The 21,123-nt window shown below is 37.6% G+C and overlaps 1 protein-coding gene across 1 annotated transcript in view; it reads right to left on the bottom strand.

Moving 5' to 3' along the window:
* Positions 1 to 421: 421 nt before the first annotated feature.
* The window catches only part of PROSER1 (proline and serine rich 1), a 35,241-nt gene continuing 14,539 nt past the window's right edge, over positions 422 to 21,123 (bottom strand). Inside the window, exons 8-13 of the mRNA XM_019753569.3 lie at positions 20,914 to 20,992; positions 20,180 to 20,275; positions 16,168 to 16,212; positions 4,659 to 6,444; positions 4,014 to 4,164; positions 422 to 3,440 (exon numbers count right to left, since the gene is read on the bottom strand). Coding sequence (XP_019609128.3) covers positions 3,318 to 3,440; positions 4,014 to 4,164; positions 4,659 to 6,444; positions 16,168 to 16,212; positions 20,180 to 20,275; positions 20,914 to 20,992 — 2,280 coding nt within the window. The 3' untranslated portion in view covers positions 422 to 3,317. The remainder of the gene's footprint in view (positions 3,441 to 4,013; positions 4,165 to 4,658; positions 6,445 to 16,167; positions 16,213 to 20,179; positions 20,276 to 20,913; positions 20,993 to 21,123) is intronic.

Consider the following 21,123-nt stretch of genomic DNA (forward strand, 5'->3'; position numbering starts at 1 on the left):
ACCTAGGAATACCTAAAATTTGAGCTGGAGGGAGGAAATGCCCCTTATTTTTGGAGCTGAACAAGTTCAGACTCTCATTTATCCAGGAAAAGGTTTTGTTCAGACTCACAGAAGTTGTTCCAATTGAAAAGCCGAAATTAAAACCAGTTGCTCATTTCAACTCCTATCCTTTAGTGCCACCTCAAGGATTTTCTAAAAACAGCTCAGATAGTCAGACCCTCTACCACAAGCAAAGGGGAGGTCCTGGATTCCAAGAAAACTCACCCAAGTTCACCCAATGTGAATCAAGGAGCTGGTGGGGCTCAACGGGCCCCTGCTGGTACCTAGCACCAGGTCCAGGTCTGAGGGGTGGTCCTGAGTGAGCTTCTGTGGATTCCCGCCAACTGCGCCAAGTAAATGTCGATTAAAGAACAGCCTAAGAAACAGTCTTGTAAGAGTTTATTTGAGCAAAACTGATGAGAGTTGCTGGGAAGCAAAATTTCAATAGATTCAGAAAATGCTCTGGAGAACGGCAGTTTTGCAGCTTATTTTACACACTATAATCAAAGGATGAGGCATCAGCAAATCCATTGGTAGTAGACTAGGGAGGCGGAGAAAGCAAAGTGGGGAAATCTCTAGGATCGGATAAAAAGTAAAACGGACAGACTCATACTTCATCTACATGGGTGGGTATAGAATAGTTAACATTTACAGCACATACAGATGCTATGTGGGCAACAAGATAACAATGTGGTTTGGTGTTCTGGTGCCCGCATTTGTGCCTTCGAGGGTTCCAGACAAGATTACCCTGATATTTCAAAGGTATGTTATCTTAGATGCACAAAGACAACAGACAATTTCAAAGGTAAAGATTGACCTTTGCCAAGGAAGCTATAGGCCTATGATGTGACTATGAATTATGACCAGCTTTTAGTTAGGAATTTTTACATTCAGACCACCCTGTGTGTTTGCTTTTGGTCTCTGAGTTTATAAGGCCTGCCACGCGGGCCTCCCCTGAGCTTTTCAGGTTTAGTATGTGGCCCCTTTTTTGTCCACACACTCAAACTACAAACTTCATTCAAACTCCATCCAGTTATGTGCTATTACTATGCTAGTTTGTCAGACTTTGTCTTTAAAAGCACGTTTACTCTTATTCATCCTTTAAGACTTTAATGTCACTGAGAAATTTTTCTGGACTCCCTTAGGCAGTAAGGCACTCACCTTCCTTCCTATTATCTTCACAGCACTTGGTAGTATGAGTAGCCTGGAGTTGGTAGTAAATGCTTGGTTCAAATTACCACTCGTTCACTGTGTAACTTACATCTGGCTTCTTTACGTGGCTAATTAGATTACTAGTACTTATCTCATAGGGTGTGCAATACATAAAAACAGTCCATAGTAATTCAAGTACTCAAAAAATGTTTTCTTCATTTTTATATAAATCTTTAAGTGCCCAGTATGTGCAAGATGTCAGATATACACCTAAAAGATGAACAGGATATAGTTCCTTTGCTACGTAGAAATAAACTTTGTAGTAGCATCACTATAAAAAGATTGGTCATTCAATAACTTCTTTCTGAATGGTCAACATATATAAGCTATACAATACAATCCTAAAAAAGTTATATGAGTATAGACTTAAAAAGAACAAATGACAACCTCTAGCAATTATCCTCAGATGAACTATGAGCTTACATTCTGTATTTGAAAACAAAGTAATAAATAGTTTGTTTAAAGTGTTGATTATAATTTTCACATAAGATACATTTAAAGGAGTGATAACTCAGTAGTAATATTGAGTTTCAACTAAATTCAGACAAAAATTTTCTATGTACCGTGTTTCCCCCAAAATAAGACCTAGCCGGACAATAAGCTCTAATGCATCTTTTGGAACAAAAATTAATATAAGACCCGGTGTTATGTTATATTATGTAAGACCTGGTGTTATATTATAGTAAAATAAGACCGGGTCTTATATTAATTTTTGCTCTAAAAGACGCAATAGGGCTGATTGTCTGGTTAGGTCTTATTTTTTGGGGAAACACAGTAGTAGCTCTAGCACATACAAAAAAAATAAAAAGCCTACCCAAGCATTTAATAAAACACTTATAAAATATGTCATATCCATAAAGTTTATTTTAAAAAATTGTTAAAAACTAACCATACAGGAATATTTATTAATATACTTAAAAAGTTTGTTCCCCATGTTGAAGGAAAATACATTAGCAACATCTTCCAAACACCATCTTTATAAAAGTAAAACTTCTAGATGCTGAAATGTACTACAGTAGATTCTATAGTTTACACTTTTAATCACAGGATCGGAAATCATTCTCCTTACTTCCCCATCTCCCCAAATGTGGCAGTTACTATACTTAAATTAATGACATTCAATCATGTTATACTACCACATATCCTTAAATAGAGTACACGCTGCATATTTACTAACAGAGCAAGTCTTCTCTATGTATTGTCACATAATTATTTTAGATAAGCATTTGACTTGAAGTACAAATAGAAATACTACATCCCAAGATTGTAAACATTCACCAAAAGCTTCCAGAGTACAACGAGTAATAGAGGTGGCCCACAAATCAGTCAGATGTGCCTCACTCATTTGGATATTGCTGAGATTAAGTGTTAAAGGCAAATTATCACAAGCCTTACTTGTATTTCTGTAAGAAAGTAGTTCTGGATATATATTTGTAGTTGAAAACACCTGAAAGTTATTCTAAAGACTGTATTAAGCACCATTTTAACTTACTTAAATATAGAATTAAATTCAGCAGACTATGTATGATCATTAATGTCAGAAATTAAAAATAACTGTGGGTCTTAAATCCCCTTTTGCAGACACACCTGGGGTACTGAGTTCCAACGATGCTAATAGGAACCACTCATACACACGAAGGGTAGTAACTCCCCCAGCGCCACATGCAACCCATCAGTCTGAGGCACAACTATTACTTCTGTCACTGGATGCTATACAAGCAGATTTAAGGCTGTATTCGGCTATAAGAGTTCAACCTCCTCTTTAGTATTCTTTCTACACAAATTACATACATGACTCAAAATTTCATGAGGTGGGAGGTGAAAAGTCCCCACTTTTTAAATACTATTCTCCATACAATTGTCAGTATATTTACATAGGGGAGTGTTCATACTTAAAACCATTTTAAAAATGCAAGTTTGTTTTTAAACTCCTATCCCAAATTCCCCAGGATTATCCTCATTCTCATTTTCTGACTTCTGGCCAACTTCACATTTGTCAGATTGTTCACTGCAGTCCTTAGGTAATTCTGATGTTGCTCCAAAGGAGAATACAAATTAAAATATATTCACTGCCATCCACTTTGAGACAGGCCTGGTTGCAAAGAGAACGGTGTTCCTGGTGTTGAAGGATAACTAGGAAACCCATCCGGTGGAGCTGGATAGCTTTCCAGAGCCGATGCTGAATGAACCTAATAGAAAGAAGAACGTGCATTTTAGCAGTGTCTGTACCTGCTTTGGCCTATGTCACACTACAGATGTTTAGAGTAGAAAACAAAGAAAAAATGTTGGGGCAAGATCAGTCTGCTCAGTCTCTTGACATTTTTAAGAAATGTTCAAACTTCTTCAGATGGTGAGGTACACAGAATGCCATTAACATATTTAATATTCTTGAAAAAAAGTTTCTAGAGAAAATTTGCTTTAATGATCATTATTTTAGCTTGGACTATAGAAGATAAGCTAAAATTTGACTGTCACATAGAAAGATTCCACTTTTAAAATCTCCAAACTGAAATTTGAAAGACTATAAGCAGGAAAAATAATTCATAAAAATGAATGTATTCCACCACCTTTGTTACCCTTCTGAAGGAAGACAAAAATAATTTGCAAATTTGGGGAGAACTAGTCATCAAATCACCAGGTAGTCTGCTAAGTGTCATTTTTTTTGCCAGTGTTGGAATATCGCTGTTGGTACTAGAAGGTTATCACTATAGAAGCTACGTTACATGTTATGATTTTATTTATACCAGACACTGCCTGCTCACCTGCTGTAGCAATGCTGACTGTGCAGCTGCATTATGCTGTAATTCTTGCAAGGACGACTGTGAAGGATTCTGGGAAAACCCTGGGATACCTGGGAGGGATAAAAGGCCTGGAAAAACAGAACTGCCTGCAGCTTGAAGTCCAGATGATAAGCTAAAACAACAGAGAGAAGAACAGTTCAAAATGAAGATATGACATAACAGCTATTGTGTCTATATTTGACAAATACTACCTTAACATGTAAAGAGAAAAAAGAAATCTTAGAATTTCTCTATTGAAAGGAACCACAGAAATCAGTCACTCACTGATATAAAATTACTTTCTATAATAAAGATATTCTGAATTCAATTAAGTCTGTGTTTTGCACAGACTTATTGAATACTTCATGCTGTGGTATAATCAATATAAATTTCCAAATACGAATCTTAAAGCTACCTGAATATTAATATTTTATATATTTACCTTAACATCTTTGAAGAGCCATAAAACATTTTTTGCGCACTGAAGTTTCAGCCCAGAAACACATAAATTTAGCATCACGAAACAATTAGATTTTGACTTTCACTTGAACGACTTCAAAAATAAGACTATGAACTACAAGTTAGGTAAAGAATGATTTTTATCGTATTTCCAAGCTATCCACATACCTGGCTTGTGCAACAAGAGCAGAGTTGAAATTGGAACTAAACGCTGAAGCAAACCCTGGGAGAACAGGAGCTGGTGATGGGGCCGTAGCAGCAACTGGTAGTGGTGTGACCGCTGCAACTGTAGCAGGTGCCTGCAGCCCCGGGAATGAGGGGAGAGCAGCAGTAACACTGGGGGTGTTAGAAACGGAAAAGCCAGGGTAGGAGGGATTTGAAGATGGCAGAGGTCCTTGAGTCACTGAAAAAAGTGAGGGGACAGCAGTCGACAAGCTAAGGGGGAAAGGTGCTGCCGAGACTGGTGCTGAGACAGAAAGCCCTGAGCGAACAGCTGCTGTAGAACTAGGATGAGGGATAGATGTGGATGAGACAGTTGCAGATGAGGTGACTATTAATGACCCTGGAAGAGATACTGATGGATTAAGAGATGGATTGCCTGTTAAAGGGAAATTATTGGTTAAAGAAGTGAAAGGAGGAAGAGCAGTGAATACTGGAGTGATAGGAGTGGAGGAACCATGTGGTGGAAGGGAAATAGAGGAAAGGGGATTTGAAACATTCAATGAAGTACTGAAACTGGAAAGACCTGATAATGCAGGATTAAGGCAAGTAGATAAACTGATGGGCACTGATGCTGAAGCATATGTGCGACCCAGTGTCCCTGACAAACCTAAAGTGCCATGAGAGGGATTCACGGAATGAGACGGGCCTTTGAAAGCTGAGGGAGTAGGACTCGTGGGCTCAGTTTTGATCATAACAGGAATAGTTGTTACAGCAGGAGTAGATGAAACATGCAGGTCTGAGTTACTTGGGTGGGGACCATGCAAAAGGGTAGCTGAGGAGCCAGAGCTCACTGACCCTGACGTTGAAGCTGATGTTGGAGCAGCTAGAGGAGACTGGACAGGCAAAGCGGCGGGAGAGGAAGTTGAGCTGGCCACAGGAGATGGCAGCCGTGGGAATATGGCCAATCCCGGAGTGGAAGACCCCTGTGGGGTGGAAATGGCTGATGGGGCATAGCACTTGTTAGAGGCTAAAACAGGAGAATCTGAGCTGTGATTAGTAAGAGAAGAGAGTGAAGCCAGCCCACTTGTAACAGCAGAGGATAAAGCAGAAGGGTTGATTAAATTGGTATCATTCGATGTCAGAAAGCCTTTTAAAGCAGACAGAAGAGGACTGTTTACACCAAGTGGACAAGCAACGCTGGGAGCAGAACCACTGGCAATTACAGAAGGAGTTGGGTTGGACACACCTTGGGATGTTGGTGTGAAGGTCAAGGGGAGACCTGCAAAAACTGATGACAATGAAACAGAATTTGGGTTGTTGGCAGAGGCAGCAGTAGAGGTGGTAGAAAAGGGGAGGCTAGTGAAAGGGACAGAAGTAGAAGCAAACGTTTCACTGGAAGCAGGAGTGGCCCGAGGGGTGGATGTGGCCTGAGGAGCTGGGGTAGGAGTGGCAGAAGGACCTGGCAGTGGCACCAGACCAGAAAAAACTGAAGGAACAGGAGTAGATGTTGTGCTGTGGACAGAGGTGACCGGTGCGGCTGGCAATGAAGGGGTCCTGATAACGGTTGGATTCGGTGCTGACGGCTGAGGTGTATGAATGGCTGAAGAGACCTGCCCTGGGAACACAGGAAGCACAGTACTGGGCATGTTCAGCCCGGAAATGCTGGCAGTTCCTGATGCTGAGGGATGATTCGCCGCCTTGACCGGGGATGCAGTAGGGACGGGAGTTGCCGCAGGTGTTGAAGGATTAGAACCATGAGGAGAAAAGAGCTGACTTGCTGAGGCAGAAAATGCTGTGGGGGGAAAAGAGGTAAAAACCTATCATCATGCTGAAATGTCACATTTTAACTCAAATGCATACAATTTTCTGTATTATTTAACAACTATCAAAGACAACCAATGACAGGTATAACAGGCTATTGCAATATATAAATTACTTGATTCCATTACAAAGCCTGTTAAACCCAGTTGTCTTCAAGGCTCTGCTCAGAATAGTCCTCCAATTCACAGTGAGGAAACCTCGAGAAATTCGCAAATAAACTTTCCTTTTATATTTTCCCAATTTTTAAAAATTCAAAGAATTTATTTTAATTGTGATTAGTGTTGCTATGCTGACTTTACCTTTCATTCAAACCACTTATCTAGATTAATAATACAAGTCATTTCCACCTCTGAGGCGCTTTTAGGACATCGCTTTCCTTTTCGAGGCATACAAGGCCTTCCAGGATTTACGCACATCTGTCCAGTATTCTTTGTCATCGCTCTGTGAGTTGAACTTAATATTTCAGATTGCCAATGTATATAGCTTTTCCCCCTAAGCATACTGAATCCTTTGTACTACCTTAACCTCTAACTTTACTTGGCTTGTCTTAGGAGCTCCTTTAGGGACAAAAGCCATGTCTGCATCACCTTTAGAGCCTTAGAACCTGGCACAGTGCCCGACACCTGTGTGTTTAATAAGTGTTTGCGGCACTGGATCTACCATGATTACCTCAACTACAGCTCCCAAACCCATCTAAGGACTTATTCTCAAGAGTTCTAAAGTTGCTACAATATTTTCTTCTGAAAAAATCTACAAATAATTAACATAGGGTTTTGGGGGATGATTGGGGTTTCCTCCCTGTATCAATTCAGTGACAATGCTAGCCTCTGATGATCTTGTTGGTACCAAATGTAAAGCATGGCTTAGGTAGCTAATGTCAAAACGAGTCATCTGCTGCCATACTCACATCGAAGTCTCATTTTGCAGTAATAATCAACCAAAAGACATTTTCATGGACTACCGTAGGACTAAAATTTAAAAATCTATGCATAATAAACACTATTGATATAAGAAAGCTAACATGGTCAATTAACTAACTTACTATGCTAGTCATGGGTGGGGAAGGGACCATAGGCAAACAGCATATACATAATATATCTGTAGTAAGTGACAAAGGATGCTATATTGGGATGAATAAATTTTACAGTTGTCTTAGAAAAGAAATATGGTAGAATAATTGAGAACAGTAATATGTAAACTTCAAACTCAAAAGGCCTGAAATCTGTACATTTGTGTCATAAACAGTAATTTAGTTTCAAGAAAATAAGACTAGCTATCATTTTAAATCTAGAGTACATATGAAAATACATTTGTACTTTTGTTTGTATTTAATTTCTTTTATAAGAACTAGACGCACAATGAATATATACCTATTTCTGCATTTGTAAATAATGTACCAAAAAATTATTTAAGTCAACATTGGTTGGGAAACATTTGAGAATTCACTATCTTATTTAACTACATGCTGAGGACCATGCAGTTAATGACAAATCACAAAGTAAAACCAAGCTGCCCCACAGTGTTTTTCATAGCAGCAGCCTCGGTTAAAGATCTTTTGTATATAATAAAGCAAAAGCCATGCACTATAAATCATAGTGCCTGCAATTAAAATGCAACAAAATGAAAACAAACTCCACTTTCCTGTTATCTACTTTAGTTGTTAACTATAAACACTATCTGTCAGATCCTGTGCTGAGTACTTTATGTCCATTTCATTTGCCCTCACATAATCCTGAGATAGCTACCAACACCCCCATTTTATAGATGGACAACCTGAGGCTTGGCGTAATTAAGCAACTTGTTAAAAGATTATGCTTCTATTAAGTAATGCTCAAAGGGTATAATGTTTCAGTTATGCATGATGAGCAAGTTCCAGAGATCTGCCTGCTATACAACACTGTGCCTATAGTTAACAACACTGTAGAGTATTCCAGTCAAGATGTTGGAGAAGGCAAATGCTGTGCTTACCTCCTCTCACAACCACATCAAAATTACAACTAAATTACAGTCTAGCCGAACCAAATCCCTACTACTAAAGACACTGAGAAGAAGCAACCTCGAGATTGGTAGGACGGACAGAGACATGAAATGGGCTGGTCCCACACTCACATGTGACCATTAAAAATCGGGAGGGTTACCTCAGCTGAGGCTGTTCCCTGTCAGAAGAGCAAGGGGTCCCAGATCCACACCAGGATCCCCAGCCCAGGGTTCCAGTGCTGGGCAGAGAAGTCCCCATAACTTCTGGCTGTGAAAACCAGTAGAGACTGTGGCTGAGATGAGGGCAGCTGGAGTCCCAGGCACCCTCTTAAAGGGTCCGTGCACAGATTTACTCACTAAGCTACTCACTCACTCTGAGCTCCAGCGCTGCGGCAGCAGCTTGAAAGACACCAGGGACATACAGGGAGAAACTGAGTTGTCTGGATTCAGAACGAGGGCTGGAGGGGCAGCTTTCTCCAGAATGGAGGAGCTGGTGGAAACCATTGTTTTTTTGTTGAGACTGCTCTGTGCCCGGCATGCAGATACAGGCGGCCACTATATCTGAGTCTCCATCAAAGTGGCTAACATATTTCATCCAATCTGCCCTGGTCATTCTGAGGCCCTGCCCCTCCCAACTTTTGGGCACATCCAAGCCGCTTCCAGTGGCTTTTTCGTACAAATTGCCTTTTGTACAAAGTTGCAGACTTTCTTAAAGTCTCTCAAAGGTTTGCAAAACCCAAAGAAGCAACATCTGGCTTCAGTGTGTCCTGTACTTCTGGCTGAATAGCCCTAGTGAAAGCTGGCTTTGGTCCATGGCTTGGCCTATCAAAGCACCTCCGAACATAGTGCTGGCAGCAACCATCTGCGGATAGCTTTGTGGCTCATGCCAGGTGGCCCTGGGCAGGGCACAGGTTGCAGCTGAACTTGGCCTATAGAGCAGTCCCTTCCAGGAGTCCCTGGGGCTGGTACACCTGATGGCCAGCTTCAGACCCAGCTGGAGTACCACCTGGCTGCCTCCGGGGATGAAAAACCCAAAGGACACACTGGGCAGGCACCAAAGCCCTGCTAAAGCAATCCTGCTTTCTAGGGTCAACCCCTATACTACAACTCCTCCACTGTAATCACCGCTAGTCCTTACAGGCAATCAGCCCGAGGGCCGATCTCTCCCACTGATGTGCAAAGAGCAACCAAGGCTCAATTACAACAAGAGGGTATACACAATACACACAAGAAACACACCTGGAGCCCCTGGCTTTGGTGATCAGGGAGACTGCGCCACTGGACCCTATAGGCCACCTACTACATAAGGCCACTCTACTAAGACCTGGAGACATAGCAGCCCTATCTAATACACAGAAACAAACACAGGGAAGCAGCCAAAATAGACAGACAAAAAAATATGTCCCAAATGAAAGAACAGAACAAAGCTCTAGAAAAAGAACCAAACAAAATAGAGACAAGCAATCTATCAGATGTGGAGTTCAAAACACTGGTTATAAGAATGCTCTATGATCCCAGGGAGAACTTCAACAAAGAGACAGGAAACATACAAATGGAGATAGAAAACATAAAAAAGAACTCATAATAAATGAAGAATACAATAACTAAAATGAAGGACAGTGAATCAACAGATTAGATGAAGCAGAGAATCGAATCATTGATTTAGAAGATAATGTAGCAGAAAACACCCAAACAAACCAGCAAAAAGAAAAAAAAAATCTAAAAAAATGAGGATAGTTTAAGGGGCCTCTGGGACAACATTCATATCATGGGGTACCAGAAGGAGAAGAGAGAGAACAAGGAATTGAAAATCTATATGAAGAAATAATGATGGAAAACCTCCTTAACCTGGTGAAGGAAATAGACAAGCCCAGGAAGCTCAGAGAGTCCCAAACAAGACAAACCCAAAGAGGCCCACACCAAGACACATCATAATTAAAATGACAAATGTTAAAGACAAAGAGAGAATTTTAAAAGCAGCAAGAGAAAAGCAGTTAAGTTACCTACAAGGGAGCTCCTATAAGACTGTCAGTTGATTTCTCAACAGAAACTTTGCAGGCCAGAAGGGATTGGCAGGAAACAGTCAAAGTGATGAAAAGCAAGGATCTACGACCAAGATTACTCTACCCAGCAAAGCTATCGTTTTGAATCGAAGGACAGGTAGTTTTCCAGAGAAGAAAAAGCTAAAGTAGTTCATCACCACCAAACCAATATTATAAAGAATGTTAGAGGGACTTCTTTAAAACATAACAAAACCAAAAGATAAAAAATATGAATAAAATGGCAATAACGATATATCTATCAACAATTATTTTCAATGTAAATGGATTAAATGCTCCAATGAAAAGATAGGGTGGCTGAATGGATTAAAAAACAACACCCTTACACATGCTGCCTATAAGAGATTCACTTCAGGCTGAAAGACACACATACTGAAAGCAAAGGAATGAAAAAGGATATTTCATGGAAATAGAAATTTAAAAAAAAGCTCGGGGGCCGGCCCGGTGGCTCAGGCGGTTAGAGCTCCATGCTCCTAACTCCGAAGGCTGCCGGTTCGATTCCCACAGGGCCAGTGGGCTCTCAACCACAAGGTTGCTGTTTCAACTCCTTGAGTCCCGCAAGGGATGGTGGGCTCTGCCCCCTGCAACTATGATTGAACACGGCACCTTGAGCTGAGCTGCCTCCCTGATGGCTCAGTTGGTTGGAGCGCGGGCTCTTAACCCAGTTGCCAGTTTGATTCCTTGACTCCCGCAAGGGATGGTGGGCAGCGCCCCCTGCAACTAAAATTGAACATGGCACCTTGAGCTGAGCTGCCGCTGAGCTCCCGGATGGCTCAGTTGGTTGGAGCGCGTCCTCTCAACCACAAGGTTGCCGGTTTGACTCCCGCAAGGGATGGTGGGCTGTGCTCCCTGCAACTAGCAACGGCAACTGGACCTGGAGCTGAGCTGCACCCTCCACAACTAAGACTGAAAGGACAACAACTTGACTTGGAAAAAAGGCCTGGAAGTACACACTGTTCCCCAATAAAGGCCTGTTCCCCTCCCCCCCCCCCAAAAAAAAAAAGCTGGGGTAGCAATACATATACAAGACAAAATAGGCTAAGACAAAGGCTAAAAGGCTATAATAAGAGACAAAGATGGACAATTCATAATAATAAAGGGATCAATCCAACGCTTGTAAACATTAACGCACCCAATGTAGGCACCTAAATATATAAAACAAATACTGACAGACATAAAGGGAGAGAGTGACAGTATTACCATCATAATAGGGGACTTTAACACCCCATTGACATCATGGATGGATCATGCAGACAGAAAACCAACAAACAGTAGCCTAAAGTGACACATTAGATCAAATGGTTATAAACCATATTTTTATAATATTTTACTCCAAAGCAGCAGAACATACATTCTTTTCAAGGGCACATGGGACATTTTCCAGGATAGACCACATGTTAAGCCACAAAACAAGTCACAATAAATTTAAGAACACTGAAATCATACCAAGGATCTTCTCTGACCACAATGGTATGAAACTAGAAATAAATTACAAGGATAAAACTGGAAAACACACAAAAACATGGAGGTTAATTAAGCTACTAAAAAACGAATGGGATAATGATTACATCAAGGAGGAAATCAAAAGATACCTTCAGACAATGAAATTGAAAACAATATGACCCAAAATCTATGGGACACAATCAAAACGCTTTTAAGAGGGAAATTCATAGCAATACAGACCTACCTCAAGAAACAAGAAAAATATCTAATAGTCTAAACCAGGGGTGTCCAAACAGCTACCCGCGGGCCAACTGAGGCCCACAATCCATTTTTTATTGGCCCGCAGCAAATTCCAAAAATATATTTAGTTTACTTAAATAAACCAGGTGAGGCAATACGTACTTCACCTCGAGTGAGTGGCCTGGCTGTTTGTGTAGTTTACCACATATGGCCCTTGGTGAAAACCGTTGAAAAAAGTTTGGACACCCCTGGTCTAAACTTATACTAAAGGAACTAGAAAAAGAACAAACAAAAACTTAAGTGAGTAGAAGGAAGGAAATAATAAAGATTAAGGAGGTAATAAATGAAAGAGTGTAAAAAAACACCACAAAATATCATTGAAACCTACAACTGTCTTTTTTTTTTTTTTTTTTTTTTAAGAAAAGATAAAGTTGATAAATCTTTAAACACAGTCATCAGGAAAAAAAGAGAGGACACAAATAAATCAAAAATCAAACATATGTGACAACTAATACCACAGAAATACAAAGGATTATAAGAAAATACTATAATTGCATACTAACAAACTGGACGAAATACATAAATTCCGAGAAACATGTATCTTCCAAGATTGAATCAAGAAACAGAACCAGAACAGACCAATAACTAATGAAATCAAATCATAATAAAAAAACCCCCAACAAATCAGTCCCGGACCAGATGGTTTCACTGGTGAATTTTACCAAATAGTCACAAAATAATTAATACCTATGAATTACAAAAAAAGAAAAACATTATAAGCCAATATCTCTGATGAATAATGCAAACATCCTCAACAAAATATTAGCAAACCAAATTCAGCAAGTGAAAAGATTATACAACACGACCAAGTATGATTTATCACTGGGATGCAAGGATGGTTCAATATCTGCAAATCAATTAACGTGATACACCACAAAAAGAAAATGAAGGATAAAAATCACATTATCATATCAATAGATGCAGAAAAACCATTTGACAAAATTCCACAGCAATTTATGATAAAAACTCTCAGCAAAGTGGGCATAGAGGGAACAAATCTCAACATAATAAAGGTCATGTATGACAAACCCACAGCTAACATCACATTAACAGTGCAAAGTTAAAAGCATCTTCCTTAAGATCAGGAACAAGACAGGGATGTCCACTTTCAACATTTTTATTCAACATAGTACTGGAAGTACAAGCCACAGCAATCAGAAAATAAAAAAAAGAATTAAAGGCATCCGAAATGGAAAGTAATAAGTAAAATTGTGAGTATTTGCAGATGATACAATACTATATAGAGAGAACCCTAAAGATTCCACCAAAAACTATGAGAACTAATTAATTCAGTAATATAGCAGGATGCAAAATTAATATTCAGAAATCGGTTGCATTTTTATACACCATAATGAACTATAAGAAAGAGAATTTAAGAAAGCAATCCCATTTACAACTGCATCAAAAAGAATAAAAAATACTCAGAAATAATCTTAACCAAGGAGGTAAAAGATGTGTACTCAGAAAGCTATAGTACACTGAAGAAAGGAATAGAAGACACAAATAAATGGAAGCATATGGATAGGAAGAACCAACATTGTTAAAATGTCTATACAACCCAAAGCAATTTATAAATTCAATAAATCCCTCTCAAAATACCAATGACATTTTTCACAGAACTAGAACAAACAATCCTAAAATTCAGATTAAACAACACAAGACTCTGACTAGCCAAAGCAATCTTGAGAAAGAATAAAGTTGAAGGTATCAAGCGACCTAATATCAAACCATACGATAAGGTTGTAGTAATCAAAATAGCATGCCTCTAGGGAAAAAAACTAAAACATAAGTCAATGGATCAGAAGAGAGCTCAGAAACAAACCCACATCTACCATTTCCCCGAAAATAAGACCTCGTCAGACCATCAGCTCTAATGCGTCTTTTGGAGCAAAAATTAATATAAGACCAGGTCTTATTTTACTATAATGTAAAACTGGGTCTTTAATATAATATATATATATATATATATATATATATATATATATATATATATATATATATATATATATATATATATAAATATAATATAATATAATATAATATAATATAATATAATATAATATAATATAATATAATATTAGTATAAGTACAGTACAATATAATATAACGTAAGACTGGGTCTTTTATTAATTTTTGCCCCAAAAGACACATTAGAGCTGATGATCTGGCTATGTCTTATTTTTGGGAAAACATGGCATATGGTTAATTAGTCCATGAAAAAGGAGGCAAGAATATTCAATGGGATAAAGACAATCTCTTCAATAAATGGTGCTGGGAAAACTGGACAGATACATGCAAAAGAATAAAAGTGGATCACTTTCTTACACCATACACAAGAATAAACTCAAAACGCATTAAAGATTTAAATGTAATATTCAAAACCATAGAACTTCTAGAAAAAAAATAGGCTGCAAACTCTTGACACTTCTTAGAAACAGTTCTTTGGCTATGTCTCCTCAGGCAATGGAAACAAAAGAAAAAATAAACAAATGGGACTACATCAAACTAAATAGCTTCTGCACAGCAACCATCAACAAAACAAAAAGACAACCCATTGAATAAGAGAAGATTTTCAACAAAGATAAATCCGGTAAGAGGTTAACATCCAAAATATACCAGGAACTCATTTAACTTTACACCAAAAAACAAACGATTCGATTAAAAATAGTCAGAGGACCTCAACACACATTTCTCCAAAGAGGACATACAGATGGCCAATAGGCATGAAAAGATGTTCAACGTCACTAAGCATCAGAAAAATCCAACTTAAAACCACAAATAGATACCACCACACACCTGTCAGAATGGCTATCATCAATAAATCAACAAACAAGTGTTGGCAAGGATGTGGAGAAAGGAAACCCTTGCGCACTGTTGGTGGAATTGCAGGCTGGTGCAGCCACTATGGAAAACAGTATGGAGGTTTGTCAAAAAATTAAAAATAGATCTTATGACCTAGTAATTCCACTTCTGGGTATTTATGCTAAGAAATCCAAAACACTAATTTGAAAAGATATATGCACCCCTGTGTTCACTGCAGCATTATTTACAATAGCCAAGATACGGAAGAACCTCAGTGTCCATAGACAAATGGATAAAGAAAATGTGATACATATACACAATGGAATATTACTCAGCCATAAAAAAGAATGAAATGTTACTATTTGCAACAACATAGATGGACCTAGAGGGTATTACGCTAAGTGAAATTAGTCAGACTGAGCAAGACAAATAGCATATGATTTCACTTATACGTGGAATATAAAAACAAATGAACAAACAAAATAGAAACAAACTCAAAGAAAGTACAATCTGATGGTTGTTAGATTACAAGGGGATTGAGAAGCTGGGTGAAAACGGTGAAGTGATTAAGAATTACAAATTGTGGGTATTAGACTTATCAGGGGGATTACTTTCAAAGTTATATGAAAGTCTCACCACACTATTCTACACCTGAAACTAATGTAACACTCAATGACAACTGTATTTAAAAAATATTTTGTTTTTAAAATTAAAAACATAAAAGTATTACCTGACATAACATGTCAAAAGGCGTTTTTATCACCCTATGTGTTTATATCAAAAAGGAAACAAGGTTTAATACCATGTAATGTAAAGTGAACATGGATGTAATCCACATTGTCCTTAGGTTACACTGAAAGTTTTGCAAATAGGATACAAAGGCATATGATTAATTTAAAATCCAGTTAGTCTGTGCATTTTACGTATATATAAATTGTACTACTTTCAAATCACTTTTAGCAAGTACTGATCAATTAAATTCTTTAACCTGGAACTTTTTCCAAAGCATAAAGTTTCCAAATACACTCAACTGAAATTGTTCTCAGTGAATAACAACAGAGTAGACAACCAAAACAGACATGAGTTATCCCTGGATCAAATTTGGTACTTACTTTGATTCTGTGTAGGTTTTGGCTGATTGGAAAGGTCTTCATTTTCTATACGAAAATAAATAAAGAAAAGTTGATTTCAAGCTTTATTCAAATTATATACCACCATAATAATCAGAGATTGGGTTAAAAGAAAAAATAAGAAACCCGGGCTATGTATGTACATTATGTTAGGAAAAGCAATGTATGCCTATGGAAAAGGAAGTAAAAATCATAGTGGTAACTGTTTGTAGAAAGGATTATGAGCAATTGATTCTCACTCCCTTCCTCCCTGGGCATTGCTCCTTAACTTACAAGGTTTTAAATAAACATTGTTATTTTACAGATATTTTTATGAACATTTTCTGGAAAGAAGATGGCCGGAGTGTGCCATGCAGGAGGAAGTGTAGCCCGCAGCTGGAATACAGAAAGGAACCACTGTCACTAGCTAAGGTGACAGACAGTTACTTCTGGGCATCACTGCCAACAACAATAGAAGGATAAGGAAGTGGGAGGTGGATGGTGAGTGCAGAATCCACTGCCGTCTGAGGAACCAATCTCGCAAGCCCCGTGGATCACCTAAGCAAACAGAAAGAAAGTGGCCCTGACCACTTGCTGTGCTCAGTTATGAAAAAGGCTCTATGCTAGGAGCTGTCAAGGAGAATTACCCTAGTTTAGGCTGACTTGCAGCCTGTGAAACTGAAAACTTAAAGCATGCTCCTTCCCACCTTCCCCTGCCTTGGGAAAGGACCTGTCTAACCAAACCATTAATCAAAGACACAATGGGAAAAAAATTACCTCATGGCTTAACAATAACTGCCAAAGAAACCAATAATGTGACAGGTATAAGGTGCAATGGAAACCCATAATCCCTGACATGATGGGCCAAAAAATACCATAGCTTGTTTAAGGGACTTTGTACAAATAAGCAGCCAGAACAGATGGTGTCTATCAATGGAGATTCAGTGAAAGAAACAAAAAGGACTTAAAAACCTGTAATGCAAATGAAGAATACATCCACATACAATACTGCAAGAAAATAAGCAGAGAAGATGAAAACTTTTAGATATAAAAATCTGACTCCAAATTAATAAATGCAAGAATGGTAAAGATTAGAAATAACATTACTGAAAGCTAAATTACTTACATAGGAATAAGAAGCAAACAAACAAAAAAATCCCATGTAAACTGGCAAAAATACAAAAAAAAAGTTATCCATAAATAGTAAGAGAATTACAAGACAAATACAGTTCAAAATAAGAGTACCAAAAAAATGTTAAAAGAACAAATGAAAAAGCAATAATTAAAGGCACAATAAAAACAAATTTTCCTAAGCTTTACAGACTTGAGTTTTCATACCAAAAGGTCTTACAGAGTTCCAAGAAAGATTAACGATATGACATACACCTACACACGCTGGCAAAACATCTGAACTCCAAGGTTAAAGATATTTCTGAATTATAAAGATAAGGAAACTTTTCTTTGTATGCTTACAGAAAGAGACCAAGGTTCTCATAAAGAAAATTAACTGGAATTGGTTTCTCATCTATAGCCCTACATAGATGCCCCTTTTGAAGAAACTACTTACAGAAATTTTGTACCAAAAGAAAATTTATAACGAGCTTATTAGGGTAGGGAATCAAAGAATAGAAGACAATAAGAAACCGTAAGTTCAGAGGCACAGAAGAAAAAAATGTATAGTATTCTAACAAAACACACAAGCTGATGAAAAAGGAGAGGGAGTACAAAATCAAATGGTGGGGTATAAAACAGCTCTTTTTAGTTTTTGCATACTGACAGCCATTAAGAATATGAAGGTGATTGATTATTAGCAGTATTAAAGATAAAATTTTTAAGTTTGTGTGAAGGCAAGGAAAGAGTTGTTAAAAATAAAACAGCAAATAAAACAGTAAATAAAAGAAAATGAAAAACTGTGATAAAAGAATAATGAATACAAAAATGAAATGGACAGCCTAAGAACAAATATGTAATTTTTATGGTTGTTGGAAATTCCTATTAAGTCTCTCCCCCACTGTTTTAAAAATCAGAAGCCATCTATATATAACTTATAAACAAACTAACTTACCAAATGAACAAAACCTATACAAAAATTTGAAAATAAAGATACAGGCAAAATACTTTTATAAAATGAAAACAAAAAGGAATTAGGAGAATATTAATACCTAATAAGGCCAAAGAAAAAAGAAATATTTTACAGTAAAGTATAACTCAGCCAACATTATTTTATACCTAAAAAACTCAAGACAATTTAAAAAAAACACAAAAAAACCAAGACCTAGGATAGGTAATTAGTAAGAAGTACTTAGAAATGAAATATTTCATTGTAATGGTAACAAAAAATATCTATACAATTCCTAGAGACAAACATAAGGCAAAGAACCTATAATCAAGAAAACAATGAAATCTTCTTGAAAGAGATCAAATAAGGCCTGAGGGGGAAAACACTACCACCTAACATGATATAAAGACAGACATATGATTAAATGGTAAAACTTAATATAAAAATTTTCAATTCTCCCCCAATTACTATATAAATTCAGCTGTTTTCAATTGCATGAAATGATCTTAATGTTCAAAAGGAAGAATAAATTTCCAAAAACAGATAAGAAAAATATGAAAATATAATGAGACAAAGCTAGCCATATCAGATATCAGAACACACTGTAAATCTGCTAATCAAGTCGATATGGTATCATAACATAAAATAACTATAATGGAACAATATAAGGAACCCAGAATTAGAGCCACGTGTATATATGAAAACTTAAGATAAATGTGGTATTTCAAAGCAGTGGAGAAAATAGATTAGTTAATAAATGGTGCTGGCACAAATGGCTATCATCTGCAGAAAAAATTAAGATGAACCTCGATTTCACCCCTACATGAAAATAAATTCCAGATGGAATGGGAGTCTCACAAGACCTAGATTACCTGGACTACCTAGGGTTAAGAAGATCTGAACCAGGATAACATGATCCCAGCTTTTCTTTCATAGCCTCTATTTGTCTACACAAAAATGTAAAAGTCTAAAGATAAAAGGTACCATAAACAAGGGCAAGAAATAAAACGTTGTATTTTGGAAAAAATGTTTTGCAACTCTCATCAGTGAGAGTACTCAGCCGCAAACAACAGAACCATTCTGGCTAGTAAAAGAGAAAAATAATTTATTAAACACTATTAAGTAACTTTGAGTCTCTGGGAAAGCAGAAGAAAAAATTCAGTTCTCTCCCTCCCCTACACATAAATAAAAATAAATGGCAGTGGGTGAAAAGCTACACATTAAAAAAGAATCACTATAACAGTAATTAGAGAATGGAGAATATAGGGATACTTTCATACTGCTAGGATGGGGAATAGTGTCCAAAGCAAAAGATAAAATTCAGAAGAGTCAAATAATAGCTCATCAAAATAAAAATTAAACTTTTGTAAAAGACATGCAAATGAAAATGTAAGTAAAATCAGTCTTATCAGATTGGCAAAAGTTAAAAAGCTGATAATACCCGATGCTGAAAGGATGTGAAGAAACTAAAAACTCATATCCTCTTACTGGCAGGATAAGTTGGTACAGTCGTTTTGGAGAACGGTTTGGCAATACACAGAAAAATATTTATACTTCGTACTCCACATTCCCAACAGACCCAAAGAAAAAGGTTGAACTGGAAAGTGCTTGTGAAAGAGTTTAAATGAACCCTTCTGAGAACCTCCTTACAAGCCTTTCCTCCCCATGGTAGAAGTACTTTGTCCCAATGATGACATTCATTAAGTCGATTATACTTTTCCTGTCAAAGTTTCTTGCTCTTAAGAAATGATCTCATTCCTACAACCTGCTGTGTTCACACATGCAGGCAAAGCCCGCTCTAGTGGGACCTGCATATCACACTCAGATCCACCGTCAGGCTCTGAGTTTGTGCTCCCTGTGCTACGACACACCATTTCAAACAACTATCCCTCTAAGTGTACATTTATGTATGAATATGTTATTTACTCTGAACACCCCATAATAACATGATTTTACCTGTTCCTACTGGATTAGGAGTATATGGAGGTGGAGGGGGTACACCTGGAGCGATGACACTGGCGAGTGGTACCAGACCTGCATTGTTATAAGCACCTAAAATAAAAATATAATAGAAAAAATAGGTATAATTTAGTACCATTTTGTGGCCAGGAGTTCAAACTGTATCAATGCACCTACCTCATTTATTTTGAAAACTGTTATATAATAGAGTTGCATTGTAGATGCAGGTTGGGGTTTAGGACTAGGTGAAAGCCGATATCAAATAAGATAACTGGAGATTCCTAGTTCTCACTGTGTGCTGACTCCAGGCATAAGCTCACTGAATGACCATGACAGGCAAAACCTATACCATACTTAAATTATCTGTCCTTTCTCTCAAACACATACACTGGACCTTTTAAAGTTAAATGCATTAATGATTCCTTTGAATACCAACTATCAAAAGGATTCAACATGATTTACCAAAGCAAAAACTCGTAAAAATAAATAATGGTTAAAAATAATCTATAATTAACTCATCAAAAGAAAAATATCCTAAATAAACTGTCTGTTGCACTGCCGTGGACCACGACACTAGTAGAGCACACAAACTGATTGTGGAAACGTTCAACTAATCATAGCACGTTTCAAAAGTGCTCAAGATTTCCCAGGTCCCTATACCAACATTTACTTCAATTTACTAAATAAAGAGCAAAATGAAAAATACGTAAAAAAATGAAAGAACTCCTTACTTGGTGTAATAGTTGCGTGTGGCCGGCATGGAGGTATTGGATAAGGAACAGGTTTATGTGGATTGTATGTTGAAGGAGGCTGGATGAGGGGACAAAGTACCGCCGTTAGAAAAAAACCAAATAAGTGGTTTCCTGGCAAAACAAATTACAACTTGTCTTTCAAAATATTTAAGTCTTAAGAGGCTAAAAGTGCCCTGACAAAGCTAACAC

The sequence above is a fragment of the Rhinolophus sinicus genome, chromosome 16 (genome assembly GCF_057876585.1).
Source record: "Rhinolophus sinicus isolate RSI-liver-muscle chromosome 16, RSI-T2T, whole genome shotgun sequence".
Classification (NCBI taxonomy): domain Eukaryota; kingdom Metazoa; phylum Chordata; class Mammalia; order Chiroptera; family Rhinolophidae; genus Rhinolophus; species Rhinolophus sinicus.